Source organism: Anser anser, assembly GCF_964211835.1.
Source record: "Anser anser genome assembly, chromosome: 3".
Classification (NCBI taxonomy): domain Eukaryota; kingdom Metazoa; phylum Chordata; class Aves; order Anseriformes; family Anatidae; genus Anser; species Anser anser.
The window spans coordinates 87679863-87699970 of record NC_139722.1 but is presented as its reverse complement, the minus strand read 5'-3'; the positions used below and the strand labels follow the sequence as shown (position 1 = coordinate 87699970).

The 20108-nt window shown below is 48.7% G+C and overlaps 1 protein-coding gene across 2 annotated transcripts; it reads right to left on the bottom strand.

The window, feature by feature from the left end:
- Positions 1–2810: 2810 nt before the first annotated feature.
- CYP1B1 (cytochrome P450 family 1 subfamily B member 1) lies at positions 2811–8506 on the bottom strand. 2 transcript variants are annotated; one of them, XM_083831404.1, is made up of 3 exons: positions 7976–8506; positions 6490–7615; positions 2811–5741 (listed from the first exon to the last, which is right to left on the bottom strand). In XM_083831404.1, exons 2-3 carry the CDS (start codon positions 7503–7505, stop codon positions 5129–5131), a joined length of 1629 nt encoding a protein of 542 aa, XP_083687530.1. In that variant the 5' UTR covers positions 7506–7615; positions 7976–8506; the 3' UTR covers positions 2811–5128. The 2 variants fall into 2 exon arrangements, with proteins under 2 accessions (XP_083687530.1, XP_083687529.1); XM_083831403.1 differs by having other exon boundaries at positions 6490–7506.
- Between the last annotated feature and the right edge of the window lie 11602 nt (positions 8507–20108).

Here is a 20108-nt window from a genome sequence, read left to right as displayed (position 1 = left end):
CTGTGTGTACTCTGCATGGTTGCAGTTGAAATGCCTCAGAATCCCGAGCTTTCCAAGTTTACTGCACAGACCAATGAGTATCCTTAGCCTTTCAACATGGATAAAGAGTGGAGGGCATTGATAGACTCATTTGATTTAGTTATCTCTAGCGTAGCCCTTTCAAGTGGGAGCCAGATTTGTTCTAAGTATTGCAGGACAGGGCAACACTAACAAGGAATTTTTTGGTTACTGGAGCTGTCTGAAAAGCTGGCAAAAAGCCCCGAGGGAGGACTATCAAAGCATTGACTGCAGTCTTCCTAAATGCTCTGGGGCTCAGCACTAAGCTTGTTTTCACCTGGCAGTTCAGTGAGTTGGCCTGGTCTGAGTACAAGTGACTGGAACACAAAAAAAAAAGTCAGTTGCAAAAATGCGGAGCAGTAAACAGCAGAGTTGTTGAAACCTGAGTCAGTGCATCTGTGTTGTGCTGCATACCGAAATAATGGCACCATTGAGAATCCAGACCTTTTCTTCACCCATGAAACAGCCAAGTCCACCTTCCCTGTTATCCCAGCTCGAATTCTTTGTGTGGGTGAACGGGAGGTCTATGTGAAATTTGGCTGAGCTAAAGACGCAGTGAAGACAAATGTTAACTATTCTCTTCCCGTGGCGAAGTCCTCGCCTTTTCTCAGGTAAAATGTAACCTCCCAATTGCCTGGGTTGCTCTGTCTGGGTGATCTGAACCCATTTCCTACAGTTAGACCTACACCCAGTACCTGCCACTCACAAAAACGTCCTGGATCAGATGTGAAACTAGTTGGAGTTTGTGGTTGTGAATTTGCTTTTAGTAGCACTGTGCCATGGCTATGCTGGAACCGAGAGCTGATCCCCAGATCCTGGACTGATCCCCCTCTCCTCTCTCCGGCAGTGGTTGTTTCTGATGAGTTTTGTTCCTTATTGTTATATTACTGTTGTTTATTTCAGCCGCCCTGAACTGTCTCCTGCTGAAGCCAATGAGTTTAAGTATTGGTTTCATGAGGAATGTAATGGTGCACTTGAGCAGCACGAATGTATTCCTCCTCAGCTCTGCTAGGGCAGCCTACTTGCTTCCCCTCCTTGTTACGTAGCAGGGTGGCCTGACAGCTGCTGGTTTTCCAAGAAACGTGACTGTCCTGAATTCTCCCTGAGATTCCTGGTCCTTTTTTAATTTTTTTTTTAAATCACTTGATCTGAATTTAGGGTTTTTATAAAGTTCTGGGAGATGGACTCAGTGTGCACACACACAAAGCAGATGTGAGTTGACATTTGCCTTTGCTGGCCCATGGAAACCAGTGCAACCTGAGCATGAAGATTGAAATGGGAAAACACTTGTCTTGAATACAGCTGCTTAACCTCTATTCGTTTCGTGATGTATTTCATGAAGAAAGAACAACGTGTTTTTGTCTAGTATTGCTATGATGACATCCAGTCACAGGCTGGTGAGTGAGGCAGTGACAATGCAAACAGGAAAACTCCTGAGATGTGTGTGACCTGCTGTTAGACGTGACCTTGCCTGGATTTGAAAATGATGGGTTTTCTACCAGTTGTTCTAATGAAACACAGGGAAAATGGAAATAGAGAATTATATTTAAAAAAAAAAAAAACAACACACAAATGTTTAAGTTAATTTGCGTTGTTAGTCTTTATTTTATTTCCCTAACACTTGGTACTGGCTTACAGTGTGCAATCAGAAATGTTCAGTTCCTTGTTAAACAGCTTTGCAGTGATCTCCACGAATCTCTCCAAGTACGGCTTCTTCATGCCAACTTCTGGCTGCCATTGGCACTGCATCTTTTGGTGCTAAGGGAGCAGGTTTTGCTTTAGAAATGTGCCTGCCAGCACTGAAGAGGGAGTCCAGGCTCCAGTTGTGGACAGCTGATAAGCAGAAAAATACCTGGAAATTAATGGGAAGAGAGACAGCGTGGCAGCATCTCGAGCATACAGTGCTGCTCCTGGGCCTTGCCCCAGGGAGGACGCCTTTTCTCTATGCTGTGTCCCCTGCTGGTCAGCCCCAGCCACGTATGCACTGCATAGGTGCCTTTGGACACTGAATCTACTCCACGGGTCCTTAGGTACTTCTAGGGGGCATTTGAAAGTCCTCTTCAGCTTGTGCTCCTTCTCATCTCACCAGCTCATCCAGTACTCAGAATCCCACCCCCTCAGGGAGAAACTTTGGGGAAAAAAAATCCCATGTCAGCAGGGAGCTGCCCCTCCTCAGCCTGCGCAGCTTTTGTTGTTGTTCCTTGACTTTGTAGGAGGTTGTGCTGTGGGGGCACGGTAAGGCATGTTTGGCCCTGAGGTTTCCTTCCTGGTGCTCCTGACTATACAACTGAGGCCAAAATGGTACAAATTGGTCCCATGGGTGGTGGTGGGGACCCGCTGTCGGGAATGTGTAGATGCCAGCACTAGATATAGAAGCGGGAGGAAAAAAAAAAAAAAGGAAAACCAGTTTGTGGGCTTGAAATCAGGGGAGGTGGAAGTCAGCTGAAATGCCAGAGGGAAGTAGAAAACACAGGAGATCGCGCAGGCTGAGGAGAGATTGGCAGGTATGAGAAGAAAGCCAAAGACACGAGAGAATTCAGAGCGCTGCCAAGGCAAGCAGCAGGGACTGCTGATAGCACGATGTGTGAATGCAGGTGGCAAGGGGTGATCGGTCAGAAAAACCTCAACATCCAGAAATGGGAAGAGGGTGAAAGGTATATGAACAGCGAAGGTCTAAAATAAGAATACTTTCCCGATCAGTAATAATAATTTTATCTTAATGTTAGGAAGTCACACACAAACGAAGCCAAAGCAGTATAAGAATAATTTTATTTAATATTTTGGTAACACAACCGATCTCAAAATGACCATAGAAGTTAGCACACTGAACAACTGCATGCATTCTAAATGGGTGCTACTAAATTAGAGTAACTTTACAGATTACACAAGGCACTAATTGACCAGCAGCTACAGAGCGTGTGTCCCCCCTGACAGGCATGAGCAGTGTGAATGGAAGCTGCATTAGTAGCCAATGCGTAGGTAAAGCTTTTGGAAGAGTACAAAATTGCAAAAGCCTTTTTTACTGTATGATGAATGAGTGATCCTTGAGTTAGACTAACTATTCAGTTGCAGGTTATATCCTTTATATATTTTTTTAATAATGATACTTAAAAAGGTATGAAGAAAACTGTCTTGCTAGCATTTGATCTAATGTAGATCTCGATATGAAAATGTTGAGTATCATATAAAGCTTTTCACAGGTATAGGCTAAGTTCTGGGATATCACAGACTTGTACAAAATTCAGAAAAACACCTGAGGTTACTCTTTTTGCATGGCAAAGAAAGGGTTTTGTTGTTCGTGTGTGTGTTTAAGCTTTGAAAAAAGGGGATTGATGCCGTATGAAATCGAAGACCTGAAATGGTTACAGCACTACTGTGTGGGGCTACGCAGCAGTACTGCTAGACTTGGTTCAGGCTATGAAAACAGCAGCAGTGAAGTTTCTACTTGAGAAAGTGAGGATGGTGCCACCAATCCAGCTCTTACCTACGTCAATATGAGCACTGTCACCGCTGCCAATGTGATGAAGACTGGCCATCTATGAGAAGACCTGGCCCTGCAACCCTTGACTTGCTTGGGTCTCACAGGGCTACCTCACTTTGCAGTGTCGTGCCCTTGTTTTTCTAGGTCTACAAACACCTTGGTTTGTGAGGTACTCTCATTTCTGATGGATGTCATACGGTGATCTGTATCTCCTAGGAAATGCCCAGCGCTTTTCAAAATCAGGCATTTATGTATGATGGCTTGTCTTTCAGAAAATTACAGGCTGCTTGTGTGCACAAACATTAACCAGAGGTTCAAGGCCACAAAGTTTCACATGTATGTTTTACTTTAAAATAGTAATTTAGATTTTTGTTTTTAACCATTTGCCTCACCAAAAAAAAAGTTAGAAGTACCTTTTTCTTCAGTTAACATGTACAGTAATCAGGATGTGTAATGTTAGTTTTAGCATGATTTGCTTGGAACAAAGTCTAAGAAAAACTATGTAGTTAGTTTTTGGATGCACCATTAAACTCAGCCTAACAGAATGAGTGGTGAGCTGGCCTGTATTTGCTGTAGGCATTACTTGAGGCTTGCGGCATGAGCGTTTCAATGTAGAACCCCCAAATTCTCACTTCTGCATACCTTGGAACGTGTGAATCTTAAATGGACTTACCTATGTGCCCAGGAACAGGGCATTAATACTTTGCAAGAGAAACAAAAAGTTCAGCTTTTCCTTTACAGAAGCTTTCTAATTCAAGTATCTCTTTTCTTCCTGCTAATGAACATATCAGCATATGGATTATATCATGTTTGCTATTTGGTGACATATCAAACTTGACCTTTCCTTTCAAAACTTAATGAAAAGTTATTGTATCAGGACATTCTGTTCATTCTCATATAAAATATGAATTGTATTTTAAAATGTTGTGCTCATAAGCAACTTTTTTTTATTAAGTCATTTATGTAAACACTTTGGAATGTTAAAGGCAAGACTTTACATTGGCATTTTACCAAAACTCATTTAAACATTTATTATTGAGGCATTAATGTACATCCCCAGCAGTCACAACACTGGGCTTGCCACATGCTTATGGCTCTTTCCAGTACAGTGAATTCAGAGGGAGGCTACAATATTCTGAGCATGTTTGGCTGGTTGGTTTCTGTGGGTTTTTTTTGTTAGTACAAGATCTTACTTTGGGATGTGGAGTCACTGAAGGCAAAGTTAGAGTTAAGGCACAGCGTATGGAGACACGGAAAGGATTGTACCACCAGTTTCCAGAGGTGCTCCATCCAACCAGTCAGTAAATAAAATGTGCTTTACAATGGAAACTTCTGTGAACATGCAAGGAAATGAGTCTTGCTTTCAAACTGCATACGTTTGTTAACGTTTAATATATTAAATCATTCCCCTGGCTCTCCTAGAGTTAGAGAGTACTGAATTATGTCTTGTGAAGTTTTCATTTCTGCTCTTGTTCCTTGCAATGCTGGATATTTTCCAAAAAAATAAAATAAAAAAATCAGCAAAACAAACTATAACTTATTTAATTCTAAAAAGAGAGAGGGAGTATCTTTAGATGCGAGGCTCGGTGCTTAGGTGTTTGCAGACAGCTGACTTTCATTGGCTGTTTTCTCTGTTTGCAGTCTCTGGACAGCCTTATCAAGCAAATCCATACTATCTCTAAGCGTAACATTCAAAGTAAATGGCTTCGGTTTAATGGTCAACCCATAAGTGAAGTCCATTTTAGGATCCTCATTTGGATTAGCAGTAAAATGGCACTGATGCACCAGTATGGAGGTAAAGAGAAACAGCTGCATCTTGGACAACTCCTCTCCGATGCACCGCCGCTTTCCCAGCGAGAAAATCATCACGCTGCTAGTGAGATCTTTGTTGATGAAGCCGTTCTCATCCAGAAATCTCGTTGGGTCAAAGTCCTCTGGGTTGGACCACTTTGCTGGGTCGTGATTCACTGACCACTGATTAATAAATACCACGGTGTCCTTGGGAATGAGGTAGCCCATTATGAAGGTGTTGGTCGTGGTGGCGTGCGGGATGGTAACGGGCACGAAGCTGCTGAACCGCATGGACTCGTACAAGAAAGCCATGATGTAGGGCAAGTGGGGCTGATCTTCAGCACACGGCAGGCGGTCTCTCCCAACAATCCGGTCCACTTCTTCTTGCATTTTGGCCTGCACTTTGGGATACCTGCCATTTAAAGTAAGCATGTGTACATACATAACACTTTCAAAAGATTTAGTCATCTTTTTCAACAATGCTTTTTAAATAAACCCGTGCTGTAAACGTTTTTCACAGATCCTCATCCCTGCTCTAAATCAGGCAGCTTGTTCCTGAAATACTTTTAAACTTTGCTCATGTAGATCTTGATGGAAAACTTTGTGAAATCACAATTTTCCATGCAGTGGTGTCATTTTAGGTTTGCTCAATTTTCATGTTGAAAAGCAATCAGATGTGACATTAATATAAAGAGTGAAATTAACTTAAAATGTTTTGAAGCTGAATGTACTGATCCAATTTTGAAGTTTCGTTCTACAGCGAACATTACTTTTTTAAATACGGGGCTTTCTGGCAGAACGAGGACTTGGTTTGTCAGCTGTGTGTGTGTCCTAGAAGCCGGCACGGGGTTTGTTATCGCTAGGCGTGTTACGCACCCGCGGCGGTCTGCGTGCTTTGAAAAATCCCTGCTAACGGTGCTCAGAAGGGTTTTATGAATATCCTGTTCTTAGTCCGTGTACTCTGTTGGACCCTTTTCTACTACCGTTTAGGTGTGATTTCCTCACCCCGTGTTTCCTGTGTGCTCTCTTAGACCTTTTTCCATTCCTGCCCAGCCGCGATTTTCTTCCCGACGCCTCTCAAGCCGCCCGTCCCGCCGGGGGGGGGGGGCAGCGTGTTATCCCCCCAGCCTCCCCCTTTCCCCTCGCCCCCCGCCTCGCACCTGATGAGGAAGATGAGGAGCCACTGCAGGGCGGTGGAGAGCGTGTCCTGGCTGGCGCCGAAGATGTCGGTGACGGTGGCGGGGACGTGCTCGAGCTGCAGGCGCGGCTGCTCCCGCTGCAGGCGGATGAAGGCGTCCATCATGTCGCGGGGGGCGGCCCCGGGCCGCAGGCTGCGCTGGTGCTGGAGGAACTTTCGGCGGACGAAGGCGTAGAAGTCGCGGTTGAGGTCGCGGAAGGCGCGGTAGGCGGCGCGCACGGGGCTGGGGAAGCGGCGCAGCCAGGGCAGGGCGTCCACCAGGCTGCCGGCGCCCACGGCGCGCCCGAACTGCTCGTTGCGCCCCACCAGGCGCAGGAACTCGCCGTCGCCGTGGCTGTAGCGGCGGCCGAAGCACAGGGCGCTCATCACGTTGGCCACGGCCACCAGCAGCACCCGCGACGGGTCGAGGAAGGCGCCGCCGGCGCTGCCCCGCACCAGCAGCGCCACCAGCGCCCGCGCCTCGCCCAGCAGGTGCCGCTCCAGCAGGCGGCGGGTGGCGGGGCTGCCGGTGGAGAAAGCCCGCACCGTGGCGTGCGCCGCCCGCCGGTGCAGCTTCCACAGCTCCGAGTAGCCGCCGAAGGCCAGGCTGAGCCCGCCCGACACCAGCTGGAAGGAGGGGAAGGCCGGCCGGCCGGCGAAGGCGGCCCCCTGGCGGACGAGCGCCTGCCGGATGGCCCGCTCGCCGTTCAGCACCACCACGGGCCAGCGGCCCAGGCGCAGCTGGAAGACGGCGCCGTAGGTGCCGGCCAGGCGGGCGAAGGAGAGGTGCGGGGCGCTGCCCAGCTGCGCCGCGTTGCCGATCAGCGGCCAGGGGAAGGGGCCCGGCGGCCCCCGGCGCTCGCCCTGCCGCCGCCGCCGCCGCCGCTGCAGGAGGAGCTTGCCCAGGTGCACGGCGGCCAGCAGGCAGACGAGGAGCAGCAGGCAGCTCTGCGGGGCCGGGGGGCCGCGCAGGGCTTCCCCCAGCCTCTCCAGGGCCATGCTGCAAGGGAAGGGGACAGGTCAGAGGGAGCCCGAGGGCGCGGGGGCGCGCCGGCGGCCGGCCGGGCGCAGGGGTGGCGGCGCGTCCCCGCTACGCGCCCGCCTGGGTCCTGTGCAAAAAGAAACGAGAAAAGGGGATAATTAACAATAAGGGATCAAAAGCGGCGGGGCCGCTGCTCTCTCCCTCCTGCCGGGGGAGGTTTGCAGCGGGGCGGACGGCTGAGGCAGGGGAGGATGCTCTGGCCGGACCAGCTCCCCGCAGCCGGCCGGCGTGTGCCGCACGCAGACAGGTTCACCCCGGCGCTCGGCAGCGCTCCGCCGGGCTAGAGAGCCGCGGAGCCCCCGCCTGCCGAGCCTGCCCCCGGCCCCGCTCCTCGGTAGCAGGGGGTGACCGCGGGCTGCGCTCCCCCCGTGTGCCGCAGCCTGCCCGAAGCGGCGCGGGGAAGAAGGAGGGAGGCGGCAGGACTGACCTGTTGCACGCAGCCTCCATCCGAGCCCTCGGGGAGGATGGAGAGGAGCCGGGCGGCTGCTGAGCGCGGCGTTCAGGTCCCGGGCTCCGGGAATCTCATCAGGAGCCCCGGCTCCTGCCCCCCATGGAGCCGCTGTCACCTTCCCGGTGCTTTCGCCCTTCGGAGCTCGCCCCGCCGGCAGCCACCTGCCGCAGCCTCCACGGCAGAGGGGTGCGGGGGGCTCAGGGGGCGAGAGCGGAGCCGCCCGCCCCGCCGAGCCGGAGCCGGAGCAGCCTCGCCTGGGCTCCTGGCATGGGGAGCCGCGGCTTTAAATCCCCCGGCATCCGCGGTGCGCTGCGGTGCGGGCGTGCCGCAGTTGGCCCCGCTGACAAATGGCCCTTCCCCTGGCCGGAGGGGTCGCCGCTATTTGCCAGCCGCCCTTGGTCCGTCGCCAAGCCGAGCGGCTGAGCCGCCGGATGCCTTTTTTTTTTTTTTTTTTTCCACGGCGGAGGAGAGCGGCCGGGAGGCTCGCAGCAGCCCCCCTTGTGTCAGGAGGCACCGTCTCCCTGCATCTCGGGGGGGGGGGGGGGGGGGGGGGGACGGCTTGAGGGAGCTGCCGAGCTTCCCCTCCTCCGCCTGTCGCCTCCCCGTTGCGTGCGGAGTTTGCATTGCGTGAGCCGGGGCTGGAAAGCCTCCAGCCATCTCCTCCCCGGGCCCCTACCCCTCCTCGCCGTACCTGACAGCGGCTCGGGGGGAAGGCGGCGGGGGAGCGCCGGGCAGCTCGCCCCCCGCCGGCCTCGCCGCCCTCCGGCTTCGCCCCTGCCTCCCTCCCGCTCCCGGAGGGTTGGTTTTTTTGCCCTTCAGTCCCCTCCGCCCGGCCCCGGAGGGGAACGGGGGCTGCAGCCCCGGCCCGGCGTGAGGGAAGCCCTCGGGAGGGAGATGGGGAAGGTCTCGCTGCGCTGGGGCGTTTGGCGGAGAGAGGAAAAATAAAGAGCTGGGGCGTCTTTGTCAGACGTTGCGCGGGCACAGCGCGAGAGGAGGAAAGGGGGTTTGGTGGCCTTTGGGGATTAGGCTAAATGAGATGCTGGGAGGCAGCCCAGCTCGGGGCGCGATCCCAGCCCTGGCCGGGGCCCTGCTGCTTCTTCCCCTGCGAAGCAGCGCGCTCCTGGCTGCTGCCGCGGCCCTGGGCTCCCCCGGGCAGCAGCACGGCTCTTGCTCGGGCCGGCATCAGCCACGGCTCTCCGCGTGCCTCTAAAACCCCGTCTGTGTGCCTCGGTACGCGCTGCGCTGCTTCTTGCTGCCACTGCCAAGTGACAGAGGTGGCAGAGCTGTCTCCCCGCGGTGCCAGAAGTAAGCTCCCTTCCTCCCACCCCGCCTCTGGGGTGAGCTGGAAGGATCCCGCAGTCCAGCCTCAAAGGGGAGCGACGCACGGCTCTGTCCCTGCGGCCTGAGGGCCGCGACAAGCTTGGAGGGAGACCTGGGCTTTGATCTCTCCCCCAGCACCATAAGGTAGAAAGCAAATTTCACGTGCTGTAACTAGCCAGCTGTGGCTCAGGCTATTTCTGGGTGCTGGATTGGGGTGGTCACAGTGGCTTGCAGCAGTTACTGGAGCTCTGGGTTACGGTACTGGGCGTCTGCCATTGCCAGCAGGCAAACTTGGCTTTTTCCTGGTGACTGTGGGAGTCAGTTGCCTAAAACCAGACATTACAGCTCTTCTCGGTAAGTCCCTAAATCCTGCCTTGGATGCAGCACGTAAACTAGTTGCATTGCACGCTGAGAGACTGCCATTTAGTCTGGAGCAAGCCGAGGAGATTCCATTCCAGCTCCAGTGTAAATCCGAACTTACAAAGAAATAACGCCTGCGAGGTGGCCAAGCAGAAGGAAGAACATTCAGTCAGTGGGAGGTTGCTGCAGGGGACGTGCATCGCCTCTGCTGTGAGCCGCAGAGCCACAGCTTAGGGCATTTTTTGTAGCTGTAAATAAGTCCTGAGCCTAGGAGTTATTTACAAGTCCTGGTATGTTTTATTTTAATGCTGTAAGAAAGCATTTCGCTATATTTTTTCCCATTTCTTTTTGGTCTTCAGGACTTCTGTCATTATTAGAGGGGAAAGAAAGAAAGAAAAATCTCTTTTAGATGTTTTGTTCCTTGGCAGTGGTACCAGCTGGTGCCCCTGCACTAGGCGCTGTGCTCACAAGGTATTTACAGTCTCAGGCTGCTGTTACATTTTAGCCTGAGCATTACGATGGCCATATGCGATAAAAGTTCGCCCAATTTTCTAGGCTCTGATGCTGTGTGACCTTGATTAGTCCCTTACTGCCAAGCATAGTCTGGGTGAATCACTCCAGTGAATGCGTGACAAGAGAGAGGCCAGCCCTTGGTCTTCATTATATTCCACAAACTGCCTTCCTGCCTACCTCTTTATTCACTCTTCTTGCTTCTCTTCTTGTGTTTCTAGCAGCTTAAAGTTCAGAATTGCTCTTAGATAACGCATGCTTCTTTCCTCCAAATTCTGGGGACTTTATTCAGGCACAGGTACTGCTGAAGCCAGTCCCAAATTTCTGAGGCAAAGCTAGCATTGTTCAGAACCAAAGACTGAATCGCTGAAAATGTACGCTGCCTAGAGTGAATTTTTCTGAGGCCTAGAAAAACGCACTTGATGTAAGATATGGAAGAGGAAAGCAGTTGAAGGGGCAGAAGTGGGTGGGTTTGGGATTAAGGGAAAGGAATTCGGGCTTAATCTGTTAAAGATCCTGACTGATTTGACAGGAATGCCAGATGGAGGGGCTGGCAGGGTCTGTGGGGACATCAGTACCTCTGCAGTTCTGAGCGGAGGTGCTTTCTGTAGGTGGACAGGAGCCCTTGTTATGGAGGTGAGAGTCTGGTAAAGGGAGAGGAACTGCAGAACCTGGAGAGGCTTCATTTGCCTTTAGAGAGGAACTTCTTAGCTTTCCGACACTGTCCTCCCTTTTTCAAGAAAACCCCTTAACCCTTACCAGATTTTTATGCAAATGTTAATAGCTACTTACCTAAATAAGGGTTTGCAGGCTCAGTTCTCAGTTTTTCTGCGAACTGTGACAGCCGCTGGCTGCTTTTTTGGGTACTGGCAAGGTCAGTTAGGAGCTGCTGCACATAAATCCTCTTGAGCAGCAACTGGAATTTCTCAAGGACTTGTCATAGTCTCGTTTTCTTTCCTTACCTCTTCTTTTGCGGCGTGCCATGGAGAACCTCCCCACACACACTGGGTTCCTTTGGCTCTTTCCCGTACCTGGGTTCTCACTCTTCATTTTACAAATTCTTAAGGCGGATTATACAACAGTTGAGCAATGTTTTATCCTGGAATCGCCTCAGTGCAGAGCTTGTACAAATTGTTTACCGTTTAGAGAGTGATCCAGCCCATTCTTCGTTAAATAATCCCTTGGAAATATTGTTTCCGATTGCCTGTTTCTGAGTGTTGCACAATACTATATCAGATGAAGAAACAAGTAGCGTGACTATAAAACACAGGTCGCTTGGAAGCTTACATGCAATATCCTATTGCATAAAATTTTACTCTGCCTTTTGAGCTCGATTCTAATCTCAACTATACTGATGGAAGTCAGGGATATCACCACTGAAACAATCAGAACTTGACCCGCGTAAGCCTCTGCGATTACAAGAGTTTGCTCAGGTTATGTCTGCACAGGAGACCAGCACGATGTGGAGTTATCACTATGCTTCAAGAAGTTTTGGATCCAGGAGCAGAAGGTCTGCAGCAGCTGCTCCATCAGGACCCCCCAGGGCAGCCGGGTCCAGAGCTGGCACCTGCTGCTCTGCGCAGCAGAGATGTACCCGCGTGCTCGGGGCTGTCTACGCCATGCAGAACTGCTCAGTGCTAAGACTAACCTGAGGCAGGGCTACCACAAGTGTGGAAGGTAATGAGATCATGTGTGCTGCACGTTCCTGGTTTTCCTCAGCTTGGCGGCTTTCCCGTGGTGCCAAGGACAAGACGCTAGCAAAATGCAAGGAGCCACGTCCTCAGCGCTGCTCAGAGTGCCAGACATGCACAGGAGCCAGCTGCAGCTCCATGATTCAGGGATATTTATGTACTTACTGTGGCCTAAATTAAAGCGTTTTTGGCATGCGTGTTAAAGTATATATATATGTGGTTACATATCACGTTCTTAACCTTCATTAATTTGCAGCTTTCCTTGGACTATGCTCTTCCCTGCATTCTCACTGACTTCCCAGCTCACATTTCCAGCTCTCCCTGGCTATTGTAAAGCCCAAGTTGGGCTCCTAGCCCTGAGCCGAGTTCCCACAGCTGCCGAGGGAAGGAAAGAAACCTCCCAGTACTCGCTGGGGCTCAGCTCAGTGCTGGTCTGATTTGTCACCTCTCCATCTGTTTGCGTTTTCCGTGTTATTTGCAAAATAAAGGCATACATTGGAAATTGCTTCCACACAGGTAACACACAGATGGGATTGCCGAAAATGAGGGCATAGTGTTATAATTAATTCAGGCGTTTCTCTCAAAACTGTGTGGTCATTTCTCGACAGTAGTAGGTGTGACCACGCAGCTAAGCCTTCCTTGAGAGGAAAACATGGAGCTGATCGCTTTGAGGCTACCCTCAGAGTAGCCTTTTAAACTATCTTCTGCTATGAGGCAGAAGAGTGCAATCTAATTTACACACTGTTGGTCACTCACTCATGGCATATTGTGTGTGTGTATTTATGCTACACAAATGCTCTTTATTAAAGTACCCTGAGTCACCTGAAAGATGGACAAAACACCAATATTTAGGAAAGTTTAGACCCTGCTCAAGATTTGCATCTGTTCTCAAAATGCGATGAGTGTGCAAACTTGTGCCTGCCCACTGTCCCTCTTTAGCAAAGGGACTCCTGATGGCATCTAGCAGCGTCGCATCGCCACGCTGCTCTGGGTTTGGCAGAACCAAGGGCTGTGTGTCTTTTGAACTATGGAAACGTTACAGCCTGGTTGCTGTGATAGCTCACACCAAAGCTTAAAACAGTAGTAACATTTAGGGCTAATAATGTTAATGTGCTACCAAGCAGCAATATTACGTTTCTCATTTGTTTTCCAGGCTTTGCTGGGTGCTCTGTTAGTAGTTGTGATGTGGAGGTTGTAGTCTGGTTGCTTTATTAATGCGAGGAGTTTAATATTTCCCATTTCAGCAAACTCCAGTGTGTTTGTATGCTCAGTGTAGCGACGGATGGTAGCGCAAACCATTGCCAGGCTACAGCTGAAAGCAAAGTCTGCCTCACAGGAGGAAATATATTCTGTATGGGTGAAGTTTCTGAAGTTTTACTTGTGAAGTTCTAAAAAGTCTCTACTATAGATTTAGATTATAGATCTCTACTATAGATTTAGATTATAGATTTGCACTACTATAGTGCAAAATGTGGCTTTTTAGAGATCAGAAATTTGTCCAAATTTGAGTGAATTATCAAGGGAAGAGTAAAAAGCACAAATCTGGGAGAAAATACATTATGTGGACAAATGTCAAGTCCCTGCTTTAAAGCTTGAGGTTACAAAACATTTCAAAGAAAAGGCCACCACCGTGTTTTAACATGAACATTTATTTTCTTTGTTCTTATAAATGGGTTCAACTGATTTTAGATCGAACATTTTTAAAAATTACAACACGAAAAATGGGTTTTCCTGGGATAGGAAATTTCAGCCCAAATGACTGCAGTTGGACAAAGTTATAAGTAATGGTGACTTGGAGTTTCCAACTAAGGGAACCCTGCCAGTAGACGCTGTGACAATGCTGCATGCAGAGAGAAGATGGTAAAGCACAGTTGGAAGAAAGAAGCTTACGGCTCTTTGATGAGAACATGGATTTTTCTATCATGTGTCTTAGGTGTCTTAGACATTAGCTACACCGGTGTATGAATGTTCAGCTCACCACCTCCCAGGCAATAATTTCTCATGACACATATATTGGTCATTTGGGTTCTTCAGTTTGCTTTGTTTGTGCACCATCCTTTGAACCCTTGACAGCAAAATAGCTCTTCAAAATGTTACAATAGGAAACAAAATTTAAATTTAGCAGTCTCTAGAGCAATCCAAGCTGAATTTCAGAATTCTTCTTCCTTCACAGAATAAATCTGGTGGTGTGGTGGGGGCTGCAGGTCTGACCTAGGTACAGGAGCTGCATGGAGGTATGACCATTACTTTGTCCCCTGTTATGATGCCTCCAATCTTGCTGCTTAAGGGAGTTCTTGAACAGGGCTGCAAGCATCTAAGAGTACTTCAGAAAGCGATACCAGAAGCTTCTTGCACGGTGGGTATATATATACATATATATATGTTTTCTCTTTTGGAGCCAGACTAGGACCATTTCTGAGGCACAGTGTCAGGTAAAAAAGGCAGGTCTTGGCTACCTGTTCTCCTTCAGGGTTTTCATGGGGCTGGCAGTGTGTGCCTCCCTGCTCTGGGCTTCAGTTTGAACTTTGGAAAAGCCTGTTCTGCTTTCTGGCAGGTTCAGGTGGATGCGCCAGACTTGCCTGCGCTATTAGGCAGGGACTCCATGGGGTCTGGGGTAATTTCTGGTCCAAGTGATTGAACTTATTGAACTGTAATGGAGAGTTTAAAGTGTTTTAAATAAATGTTATCCTTTACTTAAGCCTGCTTCTCTCAGGTTTTCTGAGAGAGGAGGTTGTGCTGGGCACAAACTGATTGCCAAGGTGGCTGACAAACCAAACAGGGACACAGTGATGTGTGCATCATGAGGGCTTTCCCTAGCTTTTAAACATGAAGAGACAGGTCCTTAGCTGGGATTTTCCAAAGAAAATCCATGTCATGAACTAAGAAATTTCATGTCACCCCGTCAAATGCACCAGGGAACACGCTCGCCCCACTTCCCCCCTCCATTCCTGAAGGTCAGTAGTATTTGTGAAGAAGCCTCAGATAGATTTTCCTCCAAAAAGAGTGGGTCTGGCTACACTGGCTTTGCTGAAGTATCCCGTCAGATGTAAATGCAGGAATCCCAAACAGGCCTTCAGTGACTTGGCTGTTAAAGCTAGCTAAGGAAATGTTTGCACATCCTCTGCAGTAGGGCATTCTTGGCTTCCTTCGCTCTGTTGCGCAAGGGTTTGGTGTATTTGCCTCCAGCAGTAACTGCATTTTAGTGGTAAATGAAATGACTCAAATTCTGAGGACTGGGATGTGTGCGGGTAATACTCTAGCCTATAAAATTATTCATGCTCTTCCCTGGGGTATGGGAAATGGGAGTTGTTTATTTGCACACTTTTTAATTTGAAGAAAGGATTAGAGAAAATCGAGTCAAACCAAGGGGATAAGGGAAACTCCCTTTGCGGTATCTGTGGTCAATGGTGGAAAACTGAGCACAGGATATTTTTACACTATTCCCTACAATGGCTGCATCAAGACAGTTGCCTATGCCTGTAAGACAAACAATAGTAATAAAGGTTTCCTCTAGCCCTCTCACTAAATTCGGCAGGGAGAGAAAACACTCCTGACACACGCAGATCGCTGCTAGCGTTTGGAAGCAAACCCAAGGGAAGTGTCTGTTTCTGAGCCGTTCAGGTCTTCTAACCTTCAGCAATGGCAGATCAAAGACCACGAGGGAAGCAGACTGCAGGTGCCAGTCAGGGCAGGTTTCATCTTGTCACAGCGCTCCGGTAAGAGGCATTCGCTAATGTCTGTTAATCTCATGGCACGCCAAGGGAGAAAGGCAGAAAGAAATTGCCGTAAATTCTTCCCTTTCCCAAGCAGCCCACACCCAGGCTCCGGGTGGCTGCAGGACCACGGCTTGATGCCTGCCCCTGCGAGGGACAGCAGCGGTGGAGCCCGTGCCCACCCGGGCCTTTCTGTGCCCACGCGGGTGGCAGAGCTTGTCCTGGGGTCACCCCATGGGCATCGCCTCCACGGGGGGCGAAGCAGCCTCAGAGGCTGCACGGCGCTGGAGGTGCACCCTCACGGCAAGGAGCGGGAGAGCAAAGGTCTGCCCCGAGGAAGGCCGGAGGCCCGCCTTGGCCGCCATCCTGTCCCAGCAGGACAGCCTCACCGTGCGGCCCAGGTGGCAGCGAGGAGGCCACGCGGCGCCGCGGGGAAGCAGCAGCAGCAGCAGCAGCGGAGGTAGCAGGGCACTCTACCAGCTGCAGGGAGAAGGCAGGACTAGGCACAGCTCGGGGCGCTCTGGGGGACGGCTTTGGCCAAAAGCCAGGTTTGCCCCTGTCTTTCTTTTGAGGTGTAAATGGCATGCAAGCAGGCTCCTCTCAGTGGCTTCTCCGTGAAGATAAATAACCCGATCCCCCGGTTATTATCCCCCTGCTCTCCTCCCCTTCCCCCTGACTGACTTTGATTATTGTAACTTTACATGCGCTTTTAATTTGCGTGCAGGCAACTACAAAGGCACAACCGGATATACCTGTTATTTGCCAATGACCTGAAAGAGTATAGTTTATGTTAAGCCTTGGGTTATGGTAACGTTTGCACGCGATTCCTCAATATACATGCTGCAGGCAACTGATGGATGGAGGTGATGGAGGGTGGAGAAAAGTTTTAAAGTGACAGAAGCTGATTTAGTTCCTACTTAACGTACTGTTTGTGTGCAGGCCTCTATTTCAGTTTTGCACAGAGCACCAGTCTTGCCCTCAAGGTGCCTATGGTCATCTTACCCGGGCTGCTTACTTCTGGCTGCTCCTGCAACTCATCTCACGAAAGCTTAATGAAAATTAGGCAAAAATGGCAGAGAAGATATTTACACCTCCCTGTTTGTTTGTGGCGTGGTGGGGAGAAGCTTGCAGGAAGAGGAGGAGGCTGCAGACAAGGTGCTTTGCAGCAGAGGGGTCAGTGCTGAGTGTGCAGGGATGCAGCACTGCCAAGGCTGCATCCATTTTGTAGCATAGGTCTCAGCACCCTAAAGTGCTTGAAGAGATTGCACCTGAGCCTCACTGAACACAGTTTAAAGAATATCCACCACTCCTGTGTGCCATGGTTTGTCTAGTAGTTACAGCAGGAAACTGCATGGAGATGTGGTGTCCAGTCCTTATCCTGCACACTCACTTGCTCATCTTGAACCTAACCAAACAGCCTAGTAATGTGTTTTGTTTGTTTTGTTGTTGTTGTTGTTGTTGTTTTTTAACTGCATTTCACTGATTCCACATCAAATTAGCTAGGTCTTCAAGCAGAAGGGAAGTGTTTTAATCTGCCAGGCAAATAAACTTACCCTGAAGTCTTTCACCTGAGTGGTTTTGTTTCAGGTACGTGTCTTAACCCAGTGTTAAAGACTGCACCAAAGGAATTCATCAGACATTTCTTTTGAAGGTTCAGGAAATGGAAAAGATCCCATTCATTCTTAGCACCACCTCTTATCTCCCAAGAAGTGAGCGTGACATGGGTGAAATGCAGTTTTGTCCTTATGGGGCAGACTTCAGTACTCACATATCTCTCAGAGACAGTGGGTCAAGGTACAGAGAGTCAGGTGCTACTCTTCCAAAAGAGGGAATCATTAAATGATTGTTAATATAGTAGAAGACAAGATGGACCTGTTGGTAAAAAAGTAAGTTTATATTAAGTTTATATTTCTGGACATAAGCACATTTAATCTTTTCTGTGCCTGAGCTTCCCTATGAAATTGGGAGTGATAACACTCAATGTGGATCTGCCTAGTATCTGCTCTACTGTTCTTTAGCATGTTAAGACAGAACTTGGGCAGCCAGCACTCAGGAAAATGATGTCTAAATTTGTGGGATAGTGAATGAGGGACTGAGTTTTCAATCCTCTTTTTAAGTCAAACAAAACAAAGTTGCCTTCCGTCTTCAGAAGCCCACAGCAGGCACCCATGATCTGCTTGTGAAAGGCCTTTATGTGAAGCAGCCTTGAAAATAAATGTGTTTACATTTCTCCTCTCCACTCGACTATTTCTTTCTTCCTGTTTGCATCCCTCTGATTGTCTGCCACTTTGAGGAACTGGTTTGGTTTTTTTTATTTATTTTAATCTTCTTTTCCTTATTAGTTTTCTGTTTCCCATCATGTTTTCCTGTTCTAAGCATCCCATATACATGACGTTTTTTCCATATCTTCATTTTTATTCATCCCCCTTTGTCTTCATAGTTTGGCTGAGTGTAGAAAACTCACAAGTAATAGCAACTTCCTAGAGATCGTGAACTCAACATATGGCTGGTCTTCCTGTGCTCAGAATATTTCTTGAAGATAAAATGTATATACAGGTTTGTTGTGAACAAGAAAGTTTTCCATTTTGTACAAACAAACAAAAATAATAAATCACAGACACCATTCCATGGCTGGATTTTTAAATAAGTTCAGCAAAATTATATAGTGCTGCTGTAAGTACTGATGCACAAAACATGCCTTTACAGTGCTGTGTGCTCGAAAACCTGAAAGACTGTAAAGCTGTCTGTTCCAGCCCTGGAAGGAAACGTTCACAACAGCAAACCCTGTTGTGACAGGGTTAAACAGTCAGGAAAGGGTTACAGGCTGCCTGCTTGTCACTTGCTTCAGCAGGGGTTTAGATTGAGATGTGTGCCCTTTTTTTGGCATGGAAAGCTTGGGAGCCCCTGCAGCTGGCTTTGGATGAGGGAATAGCTTTGCTTTGTGTTACTTTATGAATTTGATGTTTAGATAATAAAGTGTATCCTGGAGCGAAAACTGAAGAAGACTTGCGTATTTCTGTGCCTCGACCTTTCCCTTTCCCCTGGGCAAGAAAGCCCACCAGCATACAGACTATGAAAGAGCATATGACAAGCATTGTAAATTATTTTTCTTTTCCTTTATTAAAGTAATTCCGGTTTACTTTATCAGAAAGAAGTATGAAGAGGCAGGTATGAAGAAACCGTGAAGAAGCAGCAAGCCCACGTTTCACTTGTAGATGCAAAAGAAAGTCCCACTGAAGGTAACGGGGCTTTTGATGAAAACCCAGTGACTGAGATGATTTCATGGTATTTATCTAAGTCAGCATTTCCAGTGCTTGTGTCACACAGCAGTGACTGCTGGAACATGGGGAAAGTCCTCTGCCAACTGAAGACTTTGAATTACTGGATAGGGAACTCGACATTAGATCAGGGGAACAAACAAGTATTGTTTGTTGGATAAGGATTACAGAGCTGAATGCAGATCCTGAAGCAGTGCACATTGAAAACCCAGCAGCAGTAACAACCTGCCTCGGTGTTACTCTCAGTTGCTGCTGTCGTAGCAGGCAGAGCTGCCTGCACCGCACCTCCAGCTGCTGAGGGAGCGCTCAGGCCGGGTGTGAGGGGGAAGAAAGATGCAGGCAGTCTCTGGGGGTGTGATTAAGCAATGGTTTCAGCACACCAGGAGCTTCGCCGTTTACAGTGCCTGTGGAAAAAGCGATGGCGCCAAGCTTGCGTTAAGTATTTTTGCATGGGAAATTTCTTGAAATGCTGAGAAAAGAAGAGCTTTAAAAAATGTTGATAAACTCAACATATGTTAAGTTATCCCCTTGATTTAAGCAGTACACCATTCTGTAAGTTATTTCAATTAGGAGAAATGATGGGCCATTTTGTGTAAGCCAGTGTTTCCATACGGATTCAAATGAGAGAGGAAAGCTTCAGCAGGCTGCGAGTGCAGGAATCAGGCTTAGTATCGTGACTGATTTGGGAAGACTGGACACCGACAAGATGAAGTAATACAAGGGCAGAGGACTAGACACAAATGAGTTTGGTTCCTGCTCTCTACCTAACAGTATTTTCACCAGATACTGGTGTCATGACAGATCACAAATTAAACAGTGGTGGCAGTGTTGTAAAAGGCAGATTTTGCTCTGCAATGGGTAAGAAGCAGGATAATATTCAAGATGAGGGTGGTGACTCTAAGTCCCTCCCTGCTCAGATGAAGTCTCTGCAGGGGAACTCTGTCTAATTTTAAGCACCATATTCAGGAGACATGGGCAGACTGGAGGGAGGTAGGAGTAGAGCAGAGACCTGTAGCAAAGCTTAGGAGATGGAAACTCTTTAACTTGCTTAGACTAAGGCCTTCAGTATTTTGATGGATGTTATAAAAGTAACAAGGACTGGGGATTTTTTCCAGCTGCAATGGATGTATGGTCAAAACCTACCTGACCATTATGGAAGATTTAACTACTAGGAAAAACTTTCTGCCAAGAAAACAGAGCACTGGAAAAGGCTGCACATTGAAGGTTTTGACAAGTT